General features: G+C 41.8%; 1 protein-coding gene across 1 annotated transcript in view; it reads left to right on the forward strand.

Annotated features, from left to right (window-relative positions):
* Positions 1 to 1,185: 1,185 nt before the first annotated feature.
* Positions 1,186 to 25,140, forward strand: part of LOC114429875 (uncharacterized) — a 108,010-nt gene continuing 84,055 nt past the window's right edge. Inside the window, exons 1-8 of the mRNA XM_028398486.1 lie at positions 1,186 to 1,199; positions 1,737 to 2,002; positions 4,253 to 4,594; positions 4,973 to 5,308; positions 6,182 to 6,283; positions 11,342 to 11,419; positions 11,582 to 11,668; positions 15,351 to 15,467. Coding sequence (XP_028254287.1) covers positions 1,186 to 1,199; positions 1,737 to 2,002; positions 4,253 to 4,594; positions 4,973 to 5,308; positions 6,182 to 6,283; positions 11,342 to 11,419; positions 11,582 to 11,668; positions 15,351 to 15,467 — 1,342 coding nt within the window. The remainder of the gene's footprint in view (positions 1,200 to 1,736; positions 2,003 to 4,252; positions 4,595 to 4,972; positions 5,309 to 6,181; positions 6,284 to 11,341; positions 11,420 to 11,581; positions 11,669 to 15,350; positions 15,468 to 25,140) is intronic.

Below are 25,140 nucleotides of genomic sequence, written 5' to 3' on the forward strand. Positions count from 1 at the left end.
ACAGCTATATGAGCGCACAGTAGTCGCCTTTTACTCATTTGCAGTATATTCATTGGAGTTTCTGTGCGGTGAAGCTCATCATTTCTCAGTGAGGACTTGTTGAAATGTCTCACTCTCAGTGCCCTGCAGCCGCACCATTTAAGTTAAGAGGAATTCAAGAGGTTGGTGCACTATTAGTCATAGTCCGGTGGACTTGTACTCGGTGCGCCCTACAATCCAGAAAATATGGTCAATCTTTCAGTCAGTCTGGTTCTGACATCACTCCGGCCACATTGCAGAGGTGGAGCTGCTCTGCTCATGATGTCACTGCTGCTGTAAAAACACAGACACAGACATAAGAAGTGCACAAAGTGTTTTGCAGTCATGTAGCATGTGATGCAAAGCTGACAGATGAAAGTCATGTCTGAAGCAGCACAGTGCATTTCCATCTGCTCAACACAACAACACAGGTCAGAGTCACACTGTAACTGATGCTTCACAACAAGTTGTGTAACTTCTGGTGTTTTTCTTTAGAATCAGCCCTCAGGTCTCATGATCAGTGAAATATGAAGGAAGTGTCAGAACCGGTCTGACAGCTGGGTGACTCTGCACTCAGACCTGTTCTATCCACTGTTAACCCATTCATGTCTTCAGTCTAATTATCTAACTTCCTTTACAGCATTTTAAATATTTTATAACCCCAATGGCTTTACAGACTGGGTTAGTCACTATTAGTATTACTATACTAATACTGCTAGGTATTAGTCACTATTCTCAGAGTTAAACTCCAACACTCTCCAGCACTGACCAGTTAGTTTTTCTCAACTCTAGTGTATAGTGTTAGACATTAACTTTCTCAGTGTTGAATCTAATTTACACTGTATGTTGTAAATATACTTTTCTTTAATCTGATACATGTCATTCTGACACTCACACGTTCTGACATTTCAACACCAACTATCAGTGCTCAGAGAGTAAAACATACAACATTTGACTCTGTTAAGAGTTAAATTAACTCCTAACTCCTAAATTTGACACCAGAAATGTAACTCTTCTGAATTTGCTGTGTACAGACAAAAAAAGCCTAGTTCAATTGATTTACTCTCTCGTCCATTATGTAACCCAGATGAATGACATTTACCACACTAACACTCATCGCTCTTTAGAGGTCTTTGTGAGATATAATGTTATCGCTCAAAAAGTAACATGGAAAATATGAGGTGAGACTGTGAGGCATAGAAGGCCGCTTCAACCAGCATAACCACAGTACTAACCAGGTAGGACAGGGCACCACAACCACCCACACCTTGTGCTGTCCAGATGTTTACACATACACATGCATACAACGCTCTTCACTGATGGTCTTCACAATAGGAAAATATGAGGAAACAGATGCCTCAGTCCCTGAATCGAGGATTTGCACCATGAGTGAGGGTGGTTGGGGGAGCAGTGAAATAAATGCTGACCAAAAAAAGAACATAAAAGTATGTGAGTATTTTTAGCATAATATAGTATATAGTATGTTTTTATTATATTTCCTAGTGTTTTACCCTTAACACCACCCATGCATGAAACTTGACACCCACATGCACGTCAGCCATTCTGGGGCGGAGGCAGAGGCGGGGCTTAATTGCACCTCGGCAGTGATTTTCATCAACTCTGTCAAACAACTCCACAACTGGACACAATTTAACTCTGAACGTGTTGAAATTGATTAAATGAACTCTGAAATTTGAACTCTCCAACTGTTGCTGTAGGGGGTCCCGTTCTGTTGACCATAAACCTGAGCTTGACTTTGTGCAGAGCTCTGATTGGTCCTCCCACAGCGTGACACATCTGTGGAATGAAGTCCAGCCTGCCAGATCACTTCTGAGGAAAGGAGAGGCGTTCAGTTTCCTCATAGTTTCACTCCTGTTAGTGCAGAGGTGGGCGGAAGGATCAAGTCAGGACCTGCTGCTGATGTCCCGGACTGAAGCAGATCAACACATAAAGATGTTTATGGTGTTTCTGATCCTTGTACAAGGTAAGCCATCTCCTACCTGCTCTGATTATCGTGTTAGTCTGACATTTCTTTTGTTTGTATCCATTTAAACTGATGACTGCATCTCCTGGGCTTTAATAACCCCTAGCACTCCGTCTATTATGATGTAAACAGGTTGTTCCAGGTGAGAATATTGTTTTTTAGCTGCTCATTGTACCTGGATTCCATCATTCATGAAAACAAGAGGAACTAGAAAAGCATTTCCTGAAGAAAAAGTTTGATTCCTGCAGCTGAAGCTTTGCTCTGAATTGCTGGAGAATCTGCAATCTGAATTTAATTCACTGAAACACGGTTAAGAATTCAAAAGATGAAGGTGCTATTTAAAAGAAAAGAGGGGGAAGAACAAGAGTTTGATTGCCTCACAGTAATAAAACTAAAAATATTTGAATATTAGAAAGATATGAGAGACAAACTGCTGAATACAAGAACAGAGTGAAGTCACTGAGCTTAAAGAACAGCCTGTGAATAAACCATATGAATAAAACCATAAGACTATAAGAAGCTCAGGCTGTGATTTGAATGTGGAAAAGTAGTATCCAGCTGAAGGATGATCAATATGACAGATACAATGCTTAAAGTCTGACAAAGACTACAAACATGGCTGCTTTGTATGCCTCTGTGTGTCAGCCTGTCACCATGGTAACAGCCCTGGCTGTCCACCTGCCTGTCTGTCTGATGACACTGGAGACACAGGTGTGTGTCACACTCCTGTTGCTCCTCTCAGGGCAGATCCCATGTGTTCATAAACCTGGGTTCACCACACTTCCCCTGTGAGAGTGATTACTTTCCCATAAGAGTGATGTTATGATGCACCTTAAAAGCTTACTCTGACTATTTGACCCATTGGTGACTTACTTACATTTCTTAATGCTCCTAAAACATAAACATGTAATTCTGTAAACACATGCTACATGATAAGCTGCCTGTTAAAACTTCATTAACCCTTCAATGATGAATTTTTATTATGATTTTAAAAACCAAACATATTTGAACAAATCCCAATACAGTTTCTGTAGCTGAAAGCATGTGGAACTAGTTACCACATTAGATTAGATTAGATTAGATTAGATTAGATTAGATTAGATTAGATTAGGTTAGATTAGATTAGATTAGATTAGATTTACTTTATTAATCCCTTGAGTGACTTAAGTAACTATAGGTCACACCATCCAAAAAATGTGTAATGAAGAAGAAAAGAACATATATAAGTCGCACCGGACTATTAGTCACACCAGCGGGCCAGCCTAAATCACTAGGTTTGTAGCGTAACTTGCCTCTTGAATTCCTCTTAACTTAAATGGTACGGCTGCAGGGCATTGAGAGTGAGACACATGCATTTCAACAAGTTCTACTGTGCGCTCATATAGCTGCTGGAATTAGCGACCTAACGACCAATCAGAAAATAGAATTCCTTGTTGCCAGGTGAGGTCTGAGGCTCAGCTGCAAGCACACGTTCCATGAACGTGCGCGTCACCTATGCTCGGAATGCAAAGTGTGCTGGAGGTAGAAGAGAACCGTCAGGAGAGGGACAGAACAGCTGCCATTACATCTGTGATGAGACGTCAGGACACAGGCTGACTAATTCTATATTTTAATATATAAGTCGCACCTGAGTATAAGTGGCACACCCAGCCAAAGGATGAAAACAAGTGGGACTTACAGTCCTCTCCCATAGACTCCCGTGTTAGAAATGATGCATAATTTACTTAATATTTGAAAAAACAAACTGAAGTTGACCCAGAATGTCCTCTGTGAGAGGAAGACTTGGACAGTCGAATGGCTGAAATCAGGCAATGCATGCTGAAGATATGCTGCACCAAAAAACGTACGGAAGAATGAAAAGAAAGAAGAAAATACAGAGTGAAGAACAAGAGTTTGGTTGCCGTGCAGCACTCAAACTAATTAAGACATGGCAGTGTTCTGTCACACTCAGTTTTCAGTTCAAGCTGTTGCTGTGTGTGGACAAGTCCCCAATGTGCCAACATGAAGAAGAATGATAGAACTGTCTGTAATGATCTGTGGCCATCAGAATAGAAAACAGTCCTATTCCTCTGTAATAAAACAGATATTTTAAGGTGATTTATTGTTTCTTTAAATGTGTTGTTTGGGCTGACTGTCAGTAAACTTATCTCTGTGATCCCTGCAGGTAATGTGTAGTCACCTACAGTATGTGACTCCTGGGCCAAAACCACATCAGGCATCTGATTTGTGTTTGTTTGTCTGTCCTCACAGTTTCCCAGCATGCCCTGGCTGCTGTGGTGGAGGAGTATGAGGGGGCAGAGTCTGTTCTGCTGCCCTGCCAAGAAGTTGCCCCTGATTTCAACCCAATGGTGATGTGGACTCGGAATGATCTTGATCCCAAATTTGTGCACAGGCGAGATGAAAATGGTGATATAACAGGACAAAACCCCCGTTACCATGGACGCACATCCATGAAGCCGGACGCTTTAGACTCTGAAAACCTAAGTCTCACTTTGAAAGAACCCCAACAATCAGACAGTGGTGTCTACACCTGCAGCATCAGTGATGGAAGAATAGAATGGAAAGTGACAGATGTATACCTGCAGGTCAAAGGTCAGCAGCACACCTTGCACTAGATACAGGTCAGAGGTCAGCTAGCACTGGTGTCATGTCAGGTCAAATGTAAAGGTTGGAAATTTGTTTTGACTCTGAGGACACTGTAGATCAGAGGTCAGCACACACACCAAAATAGAAATGATTGATTTCACATCGTTTGCAATCTTCTGCAAAGATCACATCTTTTCTATGTGCACACATGCACCAATAATCAATTTCTTGTGGTACATTTTGAAACTAAGAACCTAAAAATCTCACAGCGCTTGATGGCTGACATTGGCCTGCAGCTCCAAGTGATGGAGAAGAAATGAATAATTTGAAGGTCGTAAGTTAAGCTGCTACTCCTGGTTGATATCATGTTCATTGTCCTTTCAGTCCACCAGGTTCAGGTGAAGTCGATGGAGGGGGTGGAATCTGTTGTCCTGCCCTACAAAACAAAAGCTGGTCTGCCTGAAGACACCACAGTTGAGTGGACTCGCTCTGATCTGAACTTCATGACGGTGCTTTTTTTTACAAACAATAGTGAGCACACTAAAAAACCGGATGGTCTTTACCGTGGACGCACAACCATGAACAAAGACCTGCTGAAGACCGGAGACCTCAGTCTCACCCTGAAATACCCCACAAACAGAGACAGTGGAACCTACACCTGCATTGTCCACATGGCCGGAGACATCCTGAGAGAGAAAATACAGCTGACTCACGTCAGAGGTAAGAGATTGGTCTGAAGTCAGTGGTCAGTGATGTAGATACAAATCACATCGTCTGTTTTCTCTTTCAATCAATTTAAGGAGTTAAAAGGTAGGGTAGGAGATTTTGAAAGCTCAGAGAGTCAGCCAGATTTTGAAAGTAAACACACGCCCCTTTCTCTCAAGTTCACCCCAAAGCCACGCCTCCAAACGAGTCTGTGCCTTCGGCCATCATGCACGTACCTCTCTGGTGCACGCAGAGCAGGAAGAGAGTGACAACCAGCCAATACTCTGTGCAGGGTCCACCCGGAGGATTGGCTGATGTTTTTAGTGTTTTATAGCTTCAGAGGATTCATATTCTTCGTTTTAAAGCGAAACTGCCGAACTAATCGGTTGCTATCGGGTTAGGGTTAGGGTTTGTGTTTTAAGTGTTGTGTTTTAAGCATATGAACATTTGACGTATTTCAATGCCTTAGTCTCATAAATTGTTTTATAACTTTAGGCGTACCCGCTCGCAACAGCGGCAGCATGCTTTAGATATACCCAGACCAGGCTGCATGTTAAGTCTCCCCATCATCCAAACGTCAAGCTGTGCTCCTGTGTTCAGCGTCACTAAAGCAGCCGTAAAGAATTTCCCTCTGGGATTAATAAAGTATCTAAAAAAAAAGACTTTCTTTGGTTGATTACAGCCCTAGATAATGTTTGATCAGCAGGTCCTTCAGGTGACATCCCCTAAATATCAAGTCAATTGGGCCAAATCCCTAGGAGGAGTTCGTCCGCATACCAATGGTGTAAATTGTCAAAGTCATGGTGGCCATCCAACCTGTTGAGTTTGCTTTGGTCTTTCTCCTACTTGTTACACATGTACAGACCTGTTCTTCATGTTCCTCCACAGAAAGTTTGCCAACCTGGGCCAAAGTCCTCATCATTCTCCTGGTCGTGGTTCTTGGTGTTTCTGGTGGCCTCTTGTTTTATTTTCGACATTATTTCAAGTCAGGTGAGTCTCTTTAACACTATAGCTGGTTAACATGTGGTGGCTCCTGGAATGTGGAATGTCAGATTGAGGATTTCTTTAAGTTGAGGGAGACCCCGTTTCCAGAATCAGAATTAGAATGGTGTTTCATTGGCATGTAAGTGAAGAGGATTCACATTACTAGGAATTTGCCTTAGTGATTGGTGCATACATAAAACGTATAATAATTAACATGAAATAAGATAAAAAATAAGGTAAATAAGATAAGATAAGGTCAAGTAAATGGGTAAACAATGTAAACTAAAAGTAAGGCTATAAATTGACATGACATAACAGACATACAATGAACAGAACAGAACATGAGCGGTGGTTGTACTGGCAAACATGGACCCTTATATGAACAAGTGGAACAGTGTAATTATTTACAGTTGAACAGTCCAACAGCAGAGGGGAAGAAGCTGTTCTTGTGGCGTGAGGTTCTGGTCCGAATGGACCGTAACCTCCTGCCTGAAGGGAGTGGCTCAAAGAGTCCGTGTCCAGGGTGAGAAGGGTCAGCTGTGATCCGACCTGCACGCCTCAGAGTCCTGGAGACGTACAGGTCTTGGATAGATGGCAGGCTGCAGCCGATCACCTTCTCAGCAGAGCGCACAACACGCTGCAGTCTGTGCCTGTCCCTGGCAGTGGCCCCAGCGTACCACACTGTGATGGAGGAGGTGAGGATGGACTCAATGATGGCCGTGTAGAACTGAACCATCATCCTGGCTGGCACCTTGAGTTTCCTCAGCTGCCGCAGGAAGTACATCCTCTGCTGGGCCTTTTTGATGAGGGAGCTGATGGTGAGCTCCCACTTGAGGTCCTGGGTGATGGTGGTACCCAGGAAGCGGAAGGAGTCCACTGTGGAGATGGGGGTGTCTGTCAGGGTGAGGGGGGTGATGGAGCTGGTACTTTCTGAAAGTTTCCACTGTCTTCTGGGCATTCAGCTCCAGGTTGTTGTCATACACGGGTAGCTGTAAAAACAGACTGTTCCCTTCATTTGTGCCTTTCATTTACACATAACCAGAGTTTTTCGCCTCTGAAAACGAATCTTTTTTAAAACTCAGGCAAAAATGGAGATTTAGGAAAAACGGAGACAAAAACAGAGAAAAAGTGAGTTTGCAGCAGACCTTTTTTGTAGTCTAGTAATGGAAGCATGGTAGCGTTTGCATTTCTGTTGGTGTAAGCACATTTATGTTTGCATTTACAAATACAGCTCCTCTTACTGTGTAGAGGAGCAGAGACATGTTAGGTCTCAAGGTTCAGCAACTTTAGAACAACTTCTGACACAAAGAGCCAGACTGCCACCCACAGGCTTGGCATAGTTATGATGGCTCTTGGGAGCGTATTTATGCAGGTTAATGTAAGCGGAACGTTTTTTGAAAACGATGATATGTGCACCATGTGAAAACTGCACTCAGTGAGTTGTTGGATCAAATAAATGTTATTTTGTGCACTTTAATTAGGATTTTGTGTTTGGTTTTAAAACCTAAACCAATTTAATAAGTGTAACTTAAAATGTATACTTGTTAAAGCAACACAAACCAACTAAGTAAATTCCAAATAAATGTCCATCCATCCATCCATCCATCCACAAACGTTTAGTTCAATATCGTCACCAATCTTTTACATGACTCTGGAGCAGCGAGTCATATCAGTGAGTGATTCACAGATTTGTTCTTTGTTCTCGTTCATCGTTCATTTGTCATGTGACAGGCTGCACAGATTTGTCATCATTCTTGTTCACAGCTCAGGCTGTGTGGGGAGCAGTACAGTCTCTCGTTCATTTGTCATGTGACAGCTACCTGTCACTGTTGCACTGTTAAAAATAACAATGGCAGGGAGGATGCAGGACAGAAGTCACTTTATTGTGGTGTGTATTTTCACATGCTTTGAATTGCTGGTGGTAGTTGTGCATTATACTTTTGTCAGCTGAAACAAACCATGTTGTCTTCAGTATTTAGTGTCTGAGAACCGCTGCATTTTTCTACAATGCCAACAAGAAGGAAACAGCACCACCTGCTGTAAAAAGGAACGAAATGACTCACAAAGAGATTCATTCAATTTAGTGTTCGAGAGTAAAAAGAGTTACCAACTTACCAACACTAACAGTTATGAGATTTATTGATTTGCACCATCAGTGAGGAGGGCTGTTAGAGTGTGTAAATATGTGTATGTGCAGTGTCCACAGATAGCTGAGTCAGCACTGAAAAAACTTGATGTCGTCCAGGCAAAAGCCCTCAGAGTGTGCTGTGGGGCCCTCCGTGCTACTCCAATCCCAGCCTTACTTGTTGAGATGGCTGAAACACCTTTATTCTTGAGAAGGGACAGACTTGCAATGCAATATATAGTTAAACTGAAAGGTTATGAAGGAAAACATCCAACAAATCAGAGATGCATGATACCTGGGAGTGGGGAGTGGGACGAATAAAAAGGTCAAGAAATGGAGAGGGGGTGGCTCCTCGGATCCTCTGGCCAGTTTTACCAGCATGGCTTCTGCCCGCTCCAGAAGTTGATTTTAACATTAAAACTGATCAAAACTCTGGTTATAATAGCATGGTGAGACACAGACTTGAAACTGGTTGGAATGGGTTCCTTCAGATTTACACTGATGGAGCTAAGGACCCAAAGAGTGGTGCAGCTGGCTTTGCTTTTTACATACCACAGTATGATATTGTAAAGCTCATCCGAATGTCTGAGGGGGTTTCAGTCTATACAACAGAGCTGACTGCTGCTGGGCTTTAAAATGGGTGGAGGAGGTTATATGTTCTGATTGTGCTAGAAGTGTTGGAGAAGGGTAGTCTGGGAGCCCGGCCAGATCTTATTATTGAATTACTAATAATGCTGTATAGAACTGAGAAGGCTGAGTGTCAGTGGGGTTTCTCTGGGCACCAAAATGGCCTTAAGAATGAAGCCTAATTTATCAGTGTGTATGGGTGTGAGTGAGTGGGGTCTGTCATAAAAGAATATTCCACATTCCACATTTCTATTCAAAACAAAGTAAATACAAAACCATGTTATCTTGGTCAAGGAAGAAGACAGGCTGTAATTATGACCAGACTCAGATTAGGTCATTGTGGTTTGGCATGGGATCTTCAAAAGTTTGGGAAGCATGAAGACGGTCTTTGCAGAGTCTGCAATACATTCCAAACAGTTGAGCATGTGTTGATGGACTGTTGGTTATATAAAGATCAGAGAGAGCAATTATTTATGCTCTACTGGACACTGGAATTAACAGATCATCACTGCGAGGCATGTTAAACCCATCTGAAAACCAGCCACACATTGTGAAAGCAGTTTTGAATTTTATCACAGCAACAGGAGTTCTCTCCCTCAAAAATTAATGTACATACATCAAGCCATTACCAAACCTGACCTGTGGGAGGCAGCAACATGCCATATGGCATCTAGTCTGCCGGAAATAAAGAAGAAGAAATGTCTACAGAAAAACTTTGAGCCCAGTTGCATTAAATCAATCTCATGACTATAAAAACACCCTGATGAATAAGACTTGAAGACCATGACTTTACAGTATTTCAGAATGTGCATCATATGTCTTAATGAAATTTACCAACATCTGTTTGTTAATACCTGTCAGACTGCAAGAGGTCCACTTGCATGAGCATAGTCATAGAGGGAACTAGGTGGCAGGAAAGACCTACCCAGACACAAAACACAAAAATGAAATTGGACATAATTACATTTATTTAATCCAACAACCCACTGAGTTCACTTTTTGAGTGTACGTCATCAGGGGAACTGTGCATGTCACACAGCCAACAACTGGTATAGGTATCACATTGGTGATTGTGCGATTTAATCAACAGTGTTGTGTTGAATTTACTTAGTTGGTTTGTGTTGCATTAACAAGGAGCACACACATAATTAAATTGGACATTTGATCCAACAACTCACTGAGTTCACTTTTTTCAGTGTGTTGTTGTGGAAAACAGAGGGTGTCAGGGAGAGTTGTTGAACGAGGACTCAGGTGCAGGCAGGATTCAGCATGCCAGGTGAAGTTTTATTTCAAAAACAAAACACTACTCTAAATACTAAATCAAACTAAGAAAAACCCAAGTAAAGAATAATCCAAAACATACAAGAACACAGGGAACACGGAAGGTGACTCAAAAAGAAGGCTTTTTAGTGCTAACAGTTTCCCTTAGTGTTGAAATTCTTCCCTTATAATTAAGACTAAATCCCAGTAAAGATAAAAGTTGTCTTAAGGTAAAAAACTGTCAAGAGAGGAGAGGAGGACTTAATAGAGGGTTTAATCGTTCCTTGAACAGGGAGAACATGGCAGAGCGACAGAGAGGAGAAACGTTCTCCAAACTGTGAATGACGCTGAACTCATAAAAAGTTACAGATTAGAACTACAGCGGGAATCATGTTTGTGGTTGAATATGAAGACTACAAATCTTAGTAAGGACTGTTAACTTAAAGGTGATTTAAGGGGCATACGGCCACTGTCACTGTCCAATTAATGCTGCTTATATATTAGCAACATATTCTCATGTTTTTCTGTCAACCAATCACATCTGCTAAAACAACTGGGCCAACCACACCTCTTTAAAACCTTTAGTCTGCTCCTTCCTCAGAGTCGCTCTGGGAATGTTGAATCATTTTCAAGCTAGTCCTTACTCATTTTTTTTAGGCTAAGATAAGGGAATTCTAAGAATCTTTGTGAATACGGCCCCTGGATATCCCTAAGGTCTTCCTTCTCCTGTTATTGTTTCTTCCTCACCTACTCTTTTGCTCCCTTCATTCTTTGTAAGTTGTCTTCCTGAGCCCTGCCTTTGAAAACACCCACTACCCCACCTGTATAAAAGCTGTATCTTCACACCGCTCTGGGTCGGCTTATCATTTCAGACCCACACTCTGTTATTGTAAACTTGGAATACAATGTTGAGTGAAATCCTTCAACAATAGATGGGGGGAATTCTGCATGTGAAAGGATGAATGCAAAGAAAAGTGCATTAGGTACATAGGAAGCACTACAGAGCAGTTACTATGTCTTTACTGCCCATGTTGCTATTTGTTGTCCCTCAGATTACTACATGGAAGTGGATTCACATGTCGACTCTGTCCTGCTGCCCTGCAAAACCATAGTCTGCCTGCCTAAAAAAGGTAAAGTGGAGTGGATGGACAGTAAAAACCAGACGGTTCACGTGCATGAGAACGGCTCTGATCGACCTGAACAACAGGATGCATTGTACACACAAAGAGCAAAGATGAATAAAGACCCAATGAAACCTGGAGACTTCAGTCTGACCCTGAGACACCCCACAGGTGAAGACAACAACATCTACACCTGCACCGCCTACAGCAGTGGGGGACGCATCCTGATGAAGAAAAGAGTGACGCTTAATGTCAAAGGTCAGTGTTAACACTAACACAATGGAGCAAACCGATGAAAAGCATGGAGCTCTGCAGACCAACATCTAGCTCTGTCACACCCTTTATTTCCATGACTACAGAGCCAATGCTATGTTAGTGTTTAATACATTATGAGTGAAACATGTTATGTTGAATTTAAACACATCTGATGTAGGTATGGGGTCCTGTAGACTGGAAGGCCCCAGTTTTTGGTTTGTAATTAACTCTCTTTATTAAAAGGCCCTCTAGAAATTTCCAGAGTTAGAGTTAAATGTTCTTGCCACCTGGTTCCTTCTGTGGCTAAGCCATGGAAGTGGACCTTTAAGTCTTGCAGTGTTGCAGGTACTAACACAGAGATGTTGGTAAGTTTAATTAAGACATGTGAAGCATGTTGAGCAGCAGCTGAGAACTGTCAATAAAGATGGTTCTCTGACACCCAGTGACGTTCAAAGCAGTTGAGTGCATACGAGTCATGTGATTGGTTCGGGTTGTGAATCACTTGGTGATCGAGTGTGTTCAGGGATAGGACATCCCTTATTTAATGTAGATATATCAATATATAGTAATATATTAATTAATTAGTGAAATATATTAGATACACTGATACATTGATTAGATATGAGTTAAATATATTAATTAGATACAAACTTTCAACATTTATTTTATTATTAATATCTAAGAATTCCATAGCGTTAAACGCAGTTAATCGCATTTGTCATTGTGTACATTTTAGTAGAAGAAATGTTATCACGTTTCTCTTGGATAGACAAACTCTCTGTGTGTGTGTGCCTCTCGCTCCTAAACCCACAATGACTCCCCTACACCACCATCCAGCCTCGTATGCCCCCGCAAATGCTTTAATTGTGTCAAAAACTTGAATTGGATTAATCTTGATTTTTGATTAGCCCTAATGATGATTTATTTACTTCAAATCGTACTGTAATTTTCTGCAGTCAAACTGAAAATGTAATATATGTATATTATTGTGTCAGCCTGAAACATTCAACCATGTAGTGTAGTCGAACGAGACTGAGCACGGCGATTCAAATCCCAAACAGTCCATGAACCAATGACACACACCGCAATGCATCTTATTCACCACTAGATGTCCTACCCGAGCACTGTGTCGTTGAAGCCTGGAGTAATGAACCTTTTTATTGAATCAGGGGTCGAAGCTTCAACAAAGCCTCAAAACTATACTCATATGTGTTGTGACCTCATGACAACATAAGAGACTTGACTGCAAGACTTAATTTCCACTTTAGCAGTATAGCAATCCAGGTGGAGAGTGTGGATTAACTCAACCACCCAGGCCTTCACCAACCTTGACTTTGGCAAATACACATATATACCAGTGGTGGAGGAAGTACTGAAGCTTGGTACTTAAGTAAAAGTACAAATACCCAGCAAAATATATACTTAAATAAAAGTAGAAGTGCAGAACAATCCTACTTAAGTACTTACTTTTAAATGTACTTAAAGTATTAAAAGTACTCACGCACCAAATATATATTATTGATTTCCATTGCAAAGGATCTGAACAGGATAAAATAATCAAAGAAATCATTTTAAAGGTAGGGTAGGAGGTTTTGAAAACTCAGTGAGAGTCAGCCAGATTTAAACACACGCCCCTTTCTCTCGGACCTCACCCTGATTTGCCTCCAATCACATGGATGCAAATCACCTGAAGACGAGCGGCGGTCTGTGGCTTCGGCCATCATGCACGTAGAGAGGGACGACCAGCCAATACTCCTACAGGGTCCACCCGGAGGATTGGCTGATGTTTTTATGTTTTATAGCTTCAGATGGTTCATATTCTGCGTTTTAAAGAGAAACTGCGAACTAATCGGTTGCTATCGGACTGTAAGAAACACAACTGTGAGTTGTTGTTTGTTAGAAAGTGTGACTGTTATTACCTTATTTACTGAGTTTCTTTCAGTATTAGTTTGTTTCCTTGTAAGTTTAAGTTTTACATGTCTGACGTTCATGAACGCACCATAGCAGCTCTGACGTCATTGAACGCATCACACCCATGTCGGAGAACAGGTCCGTGTTCTGAGTGTGTCTCCAGGGGATGATTAGAAGTTCCTAATCACCGTGTGTCTCCCTGGTTTATTGCTGTGCGTAGATGCCAGAAGGTGAGATAAATGGCGTTATAAACGGCCGTCTTGTGCTATTATTGTGTAGTTTTAGTTATGCATTAGTTAATGCTATCTTGTGTTACTATGTTGGTAAGCTAATAGCTAACAAGCTAATATGCGGGATACGTGAGCTTCGTGTGAGAGGATTCGTTTACGGTTCATGATTTGTGTTACATATTTGAGTGCTGAATACAGTTACTTGCAATTTAGTTTATTGAATTCTGTTTTTCCTTTGTTGTTATTACAGACCACAGTAAAACAAATCAGCCTTTAACAGGACATGTGCATCCTAGTTCTTTAACTGGAACTCACCTTGCCGCTCTAAACCACCACACTCCTGGAGACAACCAATACTCTCCTGTTTGGTATTCATAAATGTACATTTAACTACAGACTTTTCACATTTGTAGTGGAGTAGAGACAGGTAAGGACGGTCCTCTGACACCCGAGGCTCCGACACATGCGGAAGCTCATGAAGCAATTGTTTGGAACCACTGTCACGTGACTAGTGACGTTTGAACCACTTCAGTGACGTTTGAAGCAGTCGAGTCATGTGATTGGATCGGGTTGTGAATCGCTTGGTGGGACCAGGTGTGTTCAGGGAGATGACTATATATCAATATATAGTAATAGATCAATCAGTTACATAGTGAAATATATTAGCTACATTGATACTTTTATCAGTTTGAGATTCTTTAAATATGAGTTCAATATATTACTTAGATGCAAACGATGCACATTTATTTTTTATTATTTATATCTAAGAATTTCATAGCATTAAACGCAGTTAATCACAATTTGTCATGTGTACATTTTATTTTTGCAAAATGTAGTGGAGTAAAAGTATAAAGTGTGCACTATTATTTTTACTTAAGCACAGTAACGAAGTACAAATACTTAGGTAGGTTCCACCACTGACACATACACACTAACAGCCCTCCTCACTGATGGTGCAGATCAATAACTCATAACTAACTGATAAGTGATACAAACTAACAGGGAATGCAACTGAGTAACAACACAACCACACCCTGAACACTGTCACGCTGACATCTTTCAAATATAGTATCACAATAAATAATTTACAGAAATACATTTGGAAACAAATATTTACATATTAATTCTCATACTAATGGCACAATTCAAGTCCTTGTTTTAAGAACTAATTAACATTTATTTCAGTGTAGAAATAAGAACTGTTTAGTTGTGTTAGTGTAATAAATGCCTGTTTAGTTGAACACAGCATGATCAATTAAAGATGAACTGGACCAGCGCTGCAGGGGGCACTAATCTGTCATGAAAGGAGGAGTGAGACTGAGGAACCTGATTCACACTGATGAGATGTTCTGTAGCTTTAACACTTTCGCATGAGAACAGTGTGGCACTTTTGTGTCGGCCATGTTGAATCATCTGCATCAGAGACGTGTTTTGGACAATGATGGATCTGTATTGCTTTGTAGGAACAGACTGGGCTGCCTCTAAAAGTTAATGCTCAATGTCTGTATGTGTACACACACTAACCTACTCCCTGTCTTTGACAGATGGGATGGTTCCAGTACCAGAGCCACGCCACATCACAGATTACCAAAGAATTCTTCAATCAAACTTCAAGGGCAAGATTCTGTATACACGAGAAGGCTGGGCAAAAGATAAAGAGTGTCTGGTTGATATCTACACAGAGCTGTACATCACAGCCGGCCGTGACATACACATCAACACACAGCATGAGGTCCAACAGATCCAGAAAGTCTGGAGGCCCAGAGACACTGAGACATCTGTCAAACCCAGAGACATGTTCCAACATCCTTCTGGAGAATACATACCTGTAAAAACAGTGCTGACCAACGGAATCGCAGGAATTGGAAAGACCTTCCTGGTGCAAAAGTTTATGCTGGACTGGGCTGAAGGAACAGCCAATCAAGATGTGCATCTCATTTTCCCCTTCTACTTCCGCCAGCTGAATCCACTGATGGGAAAACAGTTCAGTTTGGCAAACCTCATTCATAAATGTATCCCAGAGGCTAAGGGCATCAAAGAGGAGGCTCTTAATTGCATCTTTACTGCTTTAGAATCATCAGGAAACAGCAACTACGATGAGAGTGAATTCAAGCTTCTGTTTGTGTTTGATGGACTGGATGAGAGCCGCCTTCATCTGGACCTTCATGTTGACGATAGTCACTCTGTTGATGTAACTGAGTCCACCACCACCGATATCTTGGTGAAAAACCTCATCAATGGAAAACTGCTGCGCTCTGCTCGCATATGGATAACCACAAGACCTGCAGCAGCCAATCAGATCCCTACTGACTGTGTGGATGTGGTGACAGAGGTCAGAGGGTTCACTGACCCACAGAAGGAGGAGTACTTCAGGAAGAGGTTCAGAGAGGAGGAGCAGGCCAGCAGGATCATCTCCCACATCAAGACATCACGAAGCCTCCACATCATGTGCCACATCCCAGTCTTCAGCTGGATCACTGCTACAGTTCTGGAGGACATGTTGGAAACCAGAGAGGGAGCAGAGCTGCCCAAGACCCTGACTGAGATGTACATCCACTTCCTAGTGGTTCAGACCAAAGTTAAGAAGATCAAGTATGATGGAGGAGCTGAAACAGATCCACAGTGGAGTCCAGAGAGCAGGGAGATGATCCAGTCTCTGGGAAAACTGGCTTTTGATCAGCTGCAGAAAGGAAACCTGATCTTCTATGAATCAGACCTGACAGAGTGTGGCATCGATATCAGAGCAGCCTCAGTGTACTCAGGAGTGTTCACACAGATCTTTAAAGAGGAGAGAGGCCTGTACCAGGACAAGGTGTTCTGCTTCATCCATCTGAGCGTTCAGGAGTTTCTGGCTGCTTTCCACCTCATACGCTGTTTCATTGATGGGGACGATGAAGAGCTGGTGAACTTCCTGGGAAAGAAAAGTTGGTCATCTCTGGATGACATCCTGGACAGAGTCATGGAGAAATCTCTGAACAGTAAAACTGGCCACCTGGACCTGATGGTTCGCTTCCTTCATGGTCTCTCCCTGCAGTCAAACCAGAGACTTTTAAAAGACCTGCTGGGTCAGACAGAGATCAGTTCAGAGGCCATCCAGAGAGCCATCAACAACCTGAAACAGAGACGCACTGATACAGTGTCTCCTGACAGAAGCATCAACATCTTCCACTGTCTGATGGAGATGAACGACCTCTCAGTGCATCAGGAGATCCAAGAGTTCCTGCAGTCAGAGACCAGATCAGAGAAGAAACTCTCTGAGATCCACTGCTCAGCTCTGGCCTACATGCTGCAGATGTCAGAGGAGGTTCTTGATGAGCTAGACCTGATGAAGTACAACACAACAACAGAAGGACGATTGAGACTGCTTCCAGCTGTGAGGAACTGCAGAAAGTTCAGGTGAGTCCAGATGTGACCAATCAGTGTAGATTACTGGTTTAGTTCTTAGACACATTCACACTGTGTGTTTCTCTCTAACAGAGCTCCTTGTGTTCATTGACACATCACATCAGCTGTGTTTTTGTCTCAGATGTTCTTCTACTGTGAAAACATTGTTTTGTATGTTTCTGTTTGAAGCTGTTAAATGAATGGACAATAAATGTGTCTTTATTTGTAGTTAAAACAGCTGCATGTGGCCAAAGAGCTGCACAAACTACATAGATACAAAGACTGCAAAAACTGCAGCGCAACATCATGGTATGCAAACATGCAGACACATACCATTACACAAACAGTTCAATCAGGATGTCACACAACAGAATAACTCTTTAAAGTCTCTGCATGAAAGAGAAGAATTTATCTTTCAGCAATATCAGCTGGAAGAACCTACAACAGAGGAATAAAGTGAAATACACTGTCAAAATGAGACGATGAGAATGATCAGAACTATTGTTACATGTCAAACAGTCAGATCAAATGAGATCACTGCTACTACTTAAAGTGTCCCTTTCATAATGTTCTGATATTTCTGTCATCACAGACTTTCTGACTGTGACCTCTCAGAGACTCACTGTGAAGTTGTGGCCTCAGCTCTGAAGTCCGACCCCTCCCATCTGACAGAGCTCGACATGAACCGGAACAACCTGGAGGATTCAGGACTGAAGCAGCTATGTGCTGGACTGGACAGTCCTCACTGCATACTGCAGGTTCTCAGGTCAGTTAATGTTATTATTAGGCTGAGGTCCAGTGTTTAAATCATCTGTCAGGACTGACAGACAGAAAAGGACCACAGACATGTGTATCTTCAGTCACTGTTGCTCTGATGACAAATCAGATCTACTCATATGTTCAAATGTTGCTCAGTAATTCAGTGAATAATTATTATTTTCTTCCCTCCCAGTAACAGTCATCTGTATGTTTTAATGTTATCCCATATTATTAGATGATCAGTGGTATCAATGGCTCTATCAATGTCTTGTATTGTTTTATTAGGTTGTGTGGCTGTGGTTTGTCAGAGATCAGCTCTCTGGGATCAGCTCTGAAGGCTAACCCCTCCCAGCTGAGATATCTGGACCTCAGTGGGAACCACCTGCAGGATGTGGAGCAGCTACGTGGTTTTCTGGAGAGTTGTGGACTGCAGACTCTGAGGTCAGTCTTAATAGTTTTATGTGTTGTGATGTAAAGTTTGTGGTGGGGTGAGCTCTGAAGTCCCAAGACTGCAGATCCTCGGGTCAGGGTAAATCTGGGTGTTGATCCAGTCTTCACATTTCATTGGTTGATCGGTTGGATTTTGCTGCTTATGTTTTGAACTTATGATGCATTACTAACCCCACCCAACCCCAGATGTTGAATGTCTGTAGGGGTTTAGTTCTTGCTTTTTGAGTTTATGATTTTGTAACTCTACTCTTGTCAAGTTGTCTGATCAATGAGGGAGGTTTGGGTTTACTGAAGCTCTTTGAGATGCAGCATGGTTTTGTTTTCAGTTGTATATCAGCATGAGTTGCAGATATAACTAGTACAAATGAGTTCCAAGATAAAATTGTTGGAACTTTCTGGTGTAAAATATTTCCGACAAACATGTGTGAATATAGAAAACACTTCAACAACATGTAGCGCTCCCCTCTGTAGTCATATTGATGATGTTATGTGCGATCACAGACGGAGATCCAGAAGCAGGTACATTTACTCACTTTAATAGAGAAAACAAAAAAACTACCACTGAGGCGAAAACTGAGCTGAGTCCAAAATATAACCAAAAACAACCACAAGGGCGAACTACGAGGTAACTTGAAGGAGGAACGAAAAACAACCACGAGGGCGAAGCACAACTCAGGTCCAGGGCGAGAAACAACCGGGTGGCGTGGCTGGAGGCCTAGGCAAAAAACAAGGTAAGTCACTGGTCACTTAGAACGGACAGAAAGGTGGCTGGTTGCTTAGTACGAAAATAGTAGTGAAGAATTGGCGCCGAGGAGAAGGGAGGCGCTTAAGTAGCCGGCGGAATGACGGGAAACGGAACCCAGGTGAGAAGAAGCCACGACTCCACCCAGCTGGACCATCGCGCCTGGAAAGAACAAAAACAAGGAAACGAGCAAGAAATGAAAAACACAGGAAGTGCCAGAGGAGCAACTCTCATCACATTACAGATGAGGGCAGGCTTTTAGGTTCTTTTAAAGTATTTATCCAATGTTTCTTAACCCTGATTAACTCAGTTTTAATTATTATCTTGGATGTCCCTTTAATACACACAAGTGCAGTGTTTAACCCATCAATCAAATGGCCATCTTTAAATTATATTTTTAATGAAGATCTTAACTACGTCTGCATATGTCTCTGCAATTGAATCCCTGCCCTTTCTCAGGTGAGTAATAAGTAACACAACACAAGGTTTTAGAAAAATAATTCTCAGTTATTTAAGAAAAGGTTAATGCTGGTGAACTAAGACATGAAAATAAAATTAGAATATTGTTTTGGAGCCTTAAACATCAAATGTCACTTTTTTAAAGAAAAACACTCCAGCTGTTTGGAGGCAAAAACACAATATAACCTTTTTTCTTAACCCTCTAATGAATTCAGAAACTCAGTTTACCAACCTCAAGGTCACTTAAACAAAAGTTGTGGCCCCCACACCTTAATACACTCTATAAAGCAGCAACTTAAATGATTACAGACTGACATATACCGCAGCAGGCCTGATGCGGTGCTTGTGTTCGTGGACGCCCAAAACTTAATGGCCGCTTCACTCTGTGAGCAAAATAAAACAAGCACCTGAGGTGTTCCAGTCCCGTCCTCCAACAGTCACAGGAGCAGGCTCAGCATCAGCATCTCACCACAGACTCCGTCTACTGTCTCTATCCTCTCTTCTTGCCGGAAGAAACTCCCAAGTCCTAGTGGCTCCAACCTCCGTCCGTGTCTCTTCTCTGTCCTCAGGTGGAAAACAGCAGATGAGCTCCTCAAACAGTCGACTGAGTGAGTCCAACTAGAGCTAGAAAAAGTCCCTTCACTTGTCATCAACTGACTTGAATCTATTCTTCCAGGTGGCTAACAGCTAGCTTTAGCATTAGCACCAAACATGAACCGTCTGAACTTCGTGCTGAAAGTCTTCCCGCCTCTCAGTATGCTGCTAGACTTCTTCTCACAGATTGTCCTGTCAACAACCTTAAGACACAAGTTACACACCGTTTTGTGCACTGCTAACTTAGAAATGAAGACAGAAAATCTCTGTGTTACACATGTTTCTCCGACACACCTCTCCTAGTCTGTGTCACACTGTGCTCACGGTCCTGTCACTTGTTATTAACCCCATCTATGCTGGTGGGGACATCTTTCAGCAACATTCTTTAACATAACACAACAAACATGTAACACTTTTTTACCCTTTTAAATCACATTTTAAATGCTTACACATTTAAACTTGAACTGAAATGATCAACACTCATTAAAACATGTGGGGATTTTAAACTGGGTTACAAACAAAACACATTTAGGAATGAAACCTTCTAGATGTAGGCTTCACTCAAGAGATTAAATGATGATGGATTGTGCAAGTACATCTATAACATTAAACTGCAACTCATTAAACAAGACGAAAATATGAATTGACACACTATGAACACAAAGTTAACTAGAAAGCATTTCCTGCAGAAAATGTGAGTTTGGTTGCTGCAGCTGAAGCATTGCTCTGAATGATGTGAAGGATTGCTCTGAATTGCTGGAGAATCTGCAGTCTGAATTTAAGTTGCTGAAACACTTTGAATAGATGAAGCTGTTTTATTGTGAAAAGTAGAAAACCTTTGAACATTAGGAAGTTATGAAACAGAAACTGCTGGAGATGAACAATATGAAGTCACTGACCTTAAAGAATAGCCTGGAAATACACCATAAAGGTCTGAGGCTGGAATCATATCTAAAGCTAATAAGGACAGGCTGTATGGTTTTAATGTGGAAAAGTATCAGAGTTACCTCCCCCAGAACATTTTGGATGAAGTAGAAGCCATTTCCTGCATTCTGGTGGATTTCAACAGCTATTATACTGACAGAAGTAAAGGGTTAACTCAACAACTATTACTGAGAGATTCAATAACTCCTTATTTATTTTAAGCCATGATGACAAATATAAAACCAACTGAAAATGAAACAGTTCTGTCAGCCTCATGGTGGCACTACACTAACAGGTTATTAGAACAAAATGTTTACATCTGTTACTGTCTACCTCTGTGCCACCATGACTTTAACCACAAAAACCACATTTCTGTTTCACTGTATTCCCAATGAGGCCATCAGCTGCACTGTCAGGTTTTAGAGACTTCACAGAACAGATCAGATTAAACAGATTAGAAACAGATTACCCAAAGCCTCCAAAAAAAGCTGCACAACAGGTAACTTAGTTCACATGAATCTGTGCTGATGTGTCTGCTTGTGTTGATCAGCACACAATCAGTTCACATGAAGTGACTGAAACACAAAGGGAGGATCAATATAGAAGGAAACCCGCTCCCTGTCTCTCACTCCTGGCCTGCCCTATATGCCATAACGTCTGCTGCACCGTGTGCTTGCAGCTGAATCTCAGACCTCACCTGGCAACAATACATTTTTTTCTGATTGGCTGATTCCTGTTCTCTGCCATAGAAATGACAGATGATTAATAATAAAAAATGTACAAACATAATTCACAAGTTATAACCACTGACATTACTAAGCTTAGACAATAGTGTCCTTTCATGTTGTAGAATTGTTTTTTTCATTGCACTGCTCTACTTCTTACAATTATTCAGTATTGTTAAATGTACACATTTCATTTCTTTCAGTCTGAGCAGCTGTAACCTCTCAGAGAGAAGCTGTGAAGCTCTGTCCTCAGTCCTCAGCTCCCAGTCCTCTAGTCTGAGAGAGCTGGATCTGGATAATAACGACCTGCAGGATTCAGGAGTGAAGCAGCTGTCTCACGGATTAGGGGGTCCAGACTGCAGACTGGAGACTCTCAGGTCAGGATCCAGCTTGTTGATCATCAGTTAAATTCTGCTTCATGTTCATGTTGAAGATCTGTTGGATTTTCCTTCTTTCTTCTTGAGTTCATGACATGTTTTGTACCTCCAGTCTGTCAGGGTGTCTGATCACACAGGAGGGCTGTGCTTCTCTGGCCTCGGCTCTGACCTCCAACCCCTCCTATCTGAGAGAGCTGGACCTGAGCTACAATCATCCAGGAGACTCAGGAGTGGAGCTGCTGTCTGCTTTACTCAACAGTCCAGATTGTAGTCTGAAGACTCTCAGGTACACAGAGACCACAGAGCATGAGTCCTCCTCAGTCTGTCAGTTTAGCTCATATATCCACAGCTGTTGATGGATGGACTGAAACTGCAGAGAAGAAATAATCACTGATCCCTGATGTTCATCTTCCTCCATCATTAAGTGTCCATCATGTTAACTTCACTTTTCTTTATACACGTTCTTCATGTCAAAATACAAACAGACTGATTTTCAGTCACACTTAGTGCAGATCAAATACTAAATGATGCCCTACTTATTAATGTCCTCAGCTGTAAGAACCACTGAATTATTTCCACAAACAAATGTTCCTGAAACAATCCATATGTGAAGCTTCAGAGGAAACAACACAATGGTATAAGGAGGAGTTCCTTCAGTCAGAGACAGAGAGCAGGGAGACACTACAATATTATCACTGTAAAAACTACACACAGACATGAGTGAATGTATTTATTTGAAGTGTGTCAGAAACTCTTCCATCCATGACACATGTGAACCAGGCTTGTGTTTGCATATAGAGTGAAAGGAACAAACAGTCAGAGACAGTGTGGCTTGTTTGCTGCTTTGGATAAATGCACAATGCTGAGATCAAACCTACACTGTTGCTGCATGAAGAGGATTTTACAGTAAAGCACTGACAGAGAGCAATATTTCACAGAATGGAGGACATGAATAAACACAGAGCAGACCAGGAGAGACTCTTCTGGAGTCGACACAGATGAGTTTCAGTCTGTTTGTGTGTCTCTGACAAACTGAGGAACTCTGCTTCATGTTGATCAGCAGTTTGGACTCATGTTGGTTAGAAAATCATTCTGACTGTGTTTCTTCCTGCAGGGTGGAGCATGGTGGAGAGCAGAGGTTAAAACCTGGGCTGAGGAAGTGTAAGTTTGACTCAGTCTTTCCTCATGTTATTGTGCATGAGTCAGTGTTCTATCAGTCCATCAGAGCTGTTGTAGCGCAGCCTCGGCGGTTGGATTTCTTTGGTGTTTACTGGAGTTTATTACTCCCCAGCAGGAGTTTTAGGTTCCAGCTTTGTCATTGGTTTTCCTTTTTTCTCTTGTTAGGGAGCTTTAGTGTGTTGTAGTGTCTCTGTGTTTGTTTGGGCACTGCTCAGCTCTGAGTTCATGAACTGCAGCCTAACACTGAAACCAGCCTGTGTAGCTGCCGATCTGAGAGTGGGGACGAGTGGGGAGGTGCAGACATGCTGTGTGTGGGTTTCCCCTCAGCCTGGGACATAACAGAGACAACCAAAGCAGACAAAAGACAAAATCCAATAAGAGACCACAAAGGGTTGAAAAGGTCCAAACACAGGAAGAAACAGCTCCACAGTCCAAAAGCAGGCAGGACTCAGACACAAAGAATCTCATCCAAAGGGTCAGACTGGACTGATGGACTGAAGAGTGAAGACACTGAGACACTGAGCTGTGAGCAGCATTATTAGGGTTAGGGTTAGGGCGAGAAACGCCACTGTTTAAGAAAACGAGTTACCACCAAAATAAGTTTCACACGGGGTCTCTGTTTAAAGCTTTTAATCAATTAGTAACAAAACACGTTATCCGCCATGTTTCCCTGCACCGCTTCTTCCCTTTTTCCCAATCTGCTACAAACGCCCTGATTTTCAGCACAATGCAGCATTTCCATTCAACCAATCACGGGCAGCTTTCCAACTGTCATGGCGGAGGGTTTATATGAAAACTAGAAGTTTCATATAAACCCTTTTTGGAAAGAAAACACTTTTTTCTGGATTTATAGCATTTTGGAAGCAATCTCTTCATTTGTTAGGCGGGACAGCCGAAACCAGTTAAACAAGCTTTTACTGACAGCTCTGAACAGACCACATTAACTTATCATTCATTTTAGTGCAGCCGCCACAACTTCCATTTCACAAACCATTGTTTAATCTTCATTTATTATATTTCCTTTTATTTTGCTTTGTGCTTTGGTTTCATTCTGTAACACTGGACTTATTTTTATGAAGGTTTGAACTCTGACAGTGTTTGAACAGGAGAGAAAGGAGTATAAAGTGTGTAGTGAGGGGTTCACAGCCTTAAAGCATCTAGAATAACTGTAAAAAATAAAGCCCATCACTTCACGGATTTCACCTTTTGCGGGTTATTTTTTGAACGTAACCCCGCGATTAACGAGGGACCTCTGATGAGAAGGAAGAGACTGGGCTCTCAGCTGCAGTAAAGGGGGCAGGTCTGGCTCCAACACAGGTTTCAATGTGCAAGATGTCTTGCCCTCACATTCTTCTTCCATTTCCACTTGTCCTGAAACTTCGGCCTTCGCTGTCAACCTTCCTTTTCTTACTCACACTTGCCATTTTAGAAATGGGCAATAAAAAAACACAGATCACTGGCAAACAGGGTGGTGAGAGTTTGACCATGTTTGCTGCCATCTTGTGGTGAAATGTTAAATATATATAAATAATAATCATTTTTAAAGGTGTGATTTCATCCTGTGGACAACAGTACTGGTGGCATATTATGACATTATTGATTTTATGACAGAGGCTTCGGCCCAGTGAACATATGAACTGGACTTTTGGTCTGTTCTACAGGAAGAACCCTCAATGATAATGCACCAACAATCCCAACCAAAGAAAGGAACATAAGGACAGAAGAACCAAACAGGAAAGAA

The sequence above is a fragment of the Parambassis ranga genome, unplaced genomic scaffold, assembly GCF_900634625.1.
Source record: "Parambassis ranga unplaced genomic scaffold, fParRan2.1 scaffold_21_arrow_ctg1, whole genome shotgun sequence".
Taxonomy (NCBI): domain Eukaryota; kingdom Metazoa; phylum Chordata; class Actinopteri; family Ambassidae; genus Parambassis; species Parambassis ranga.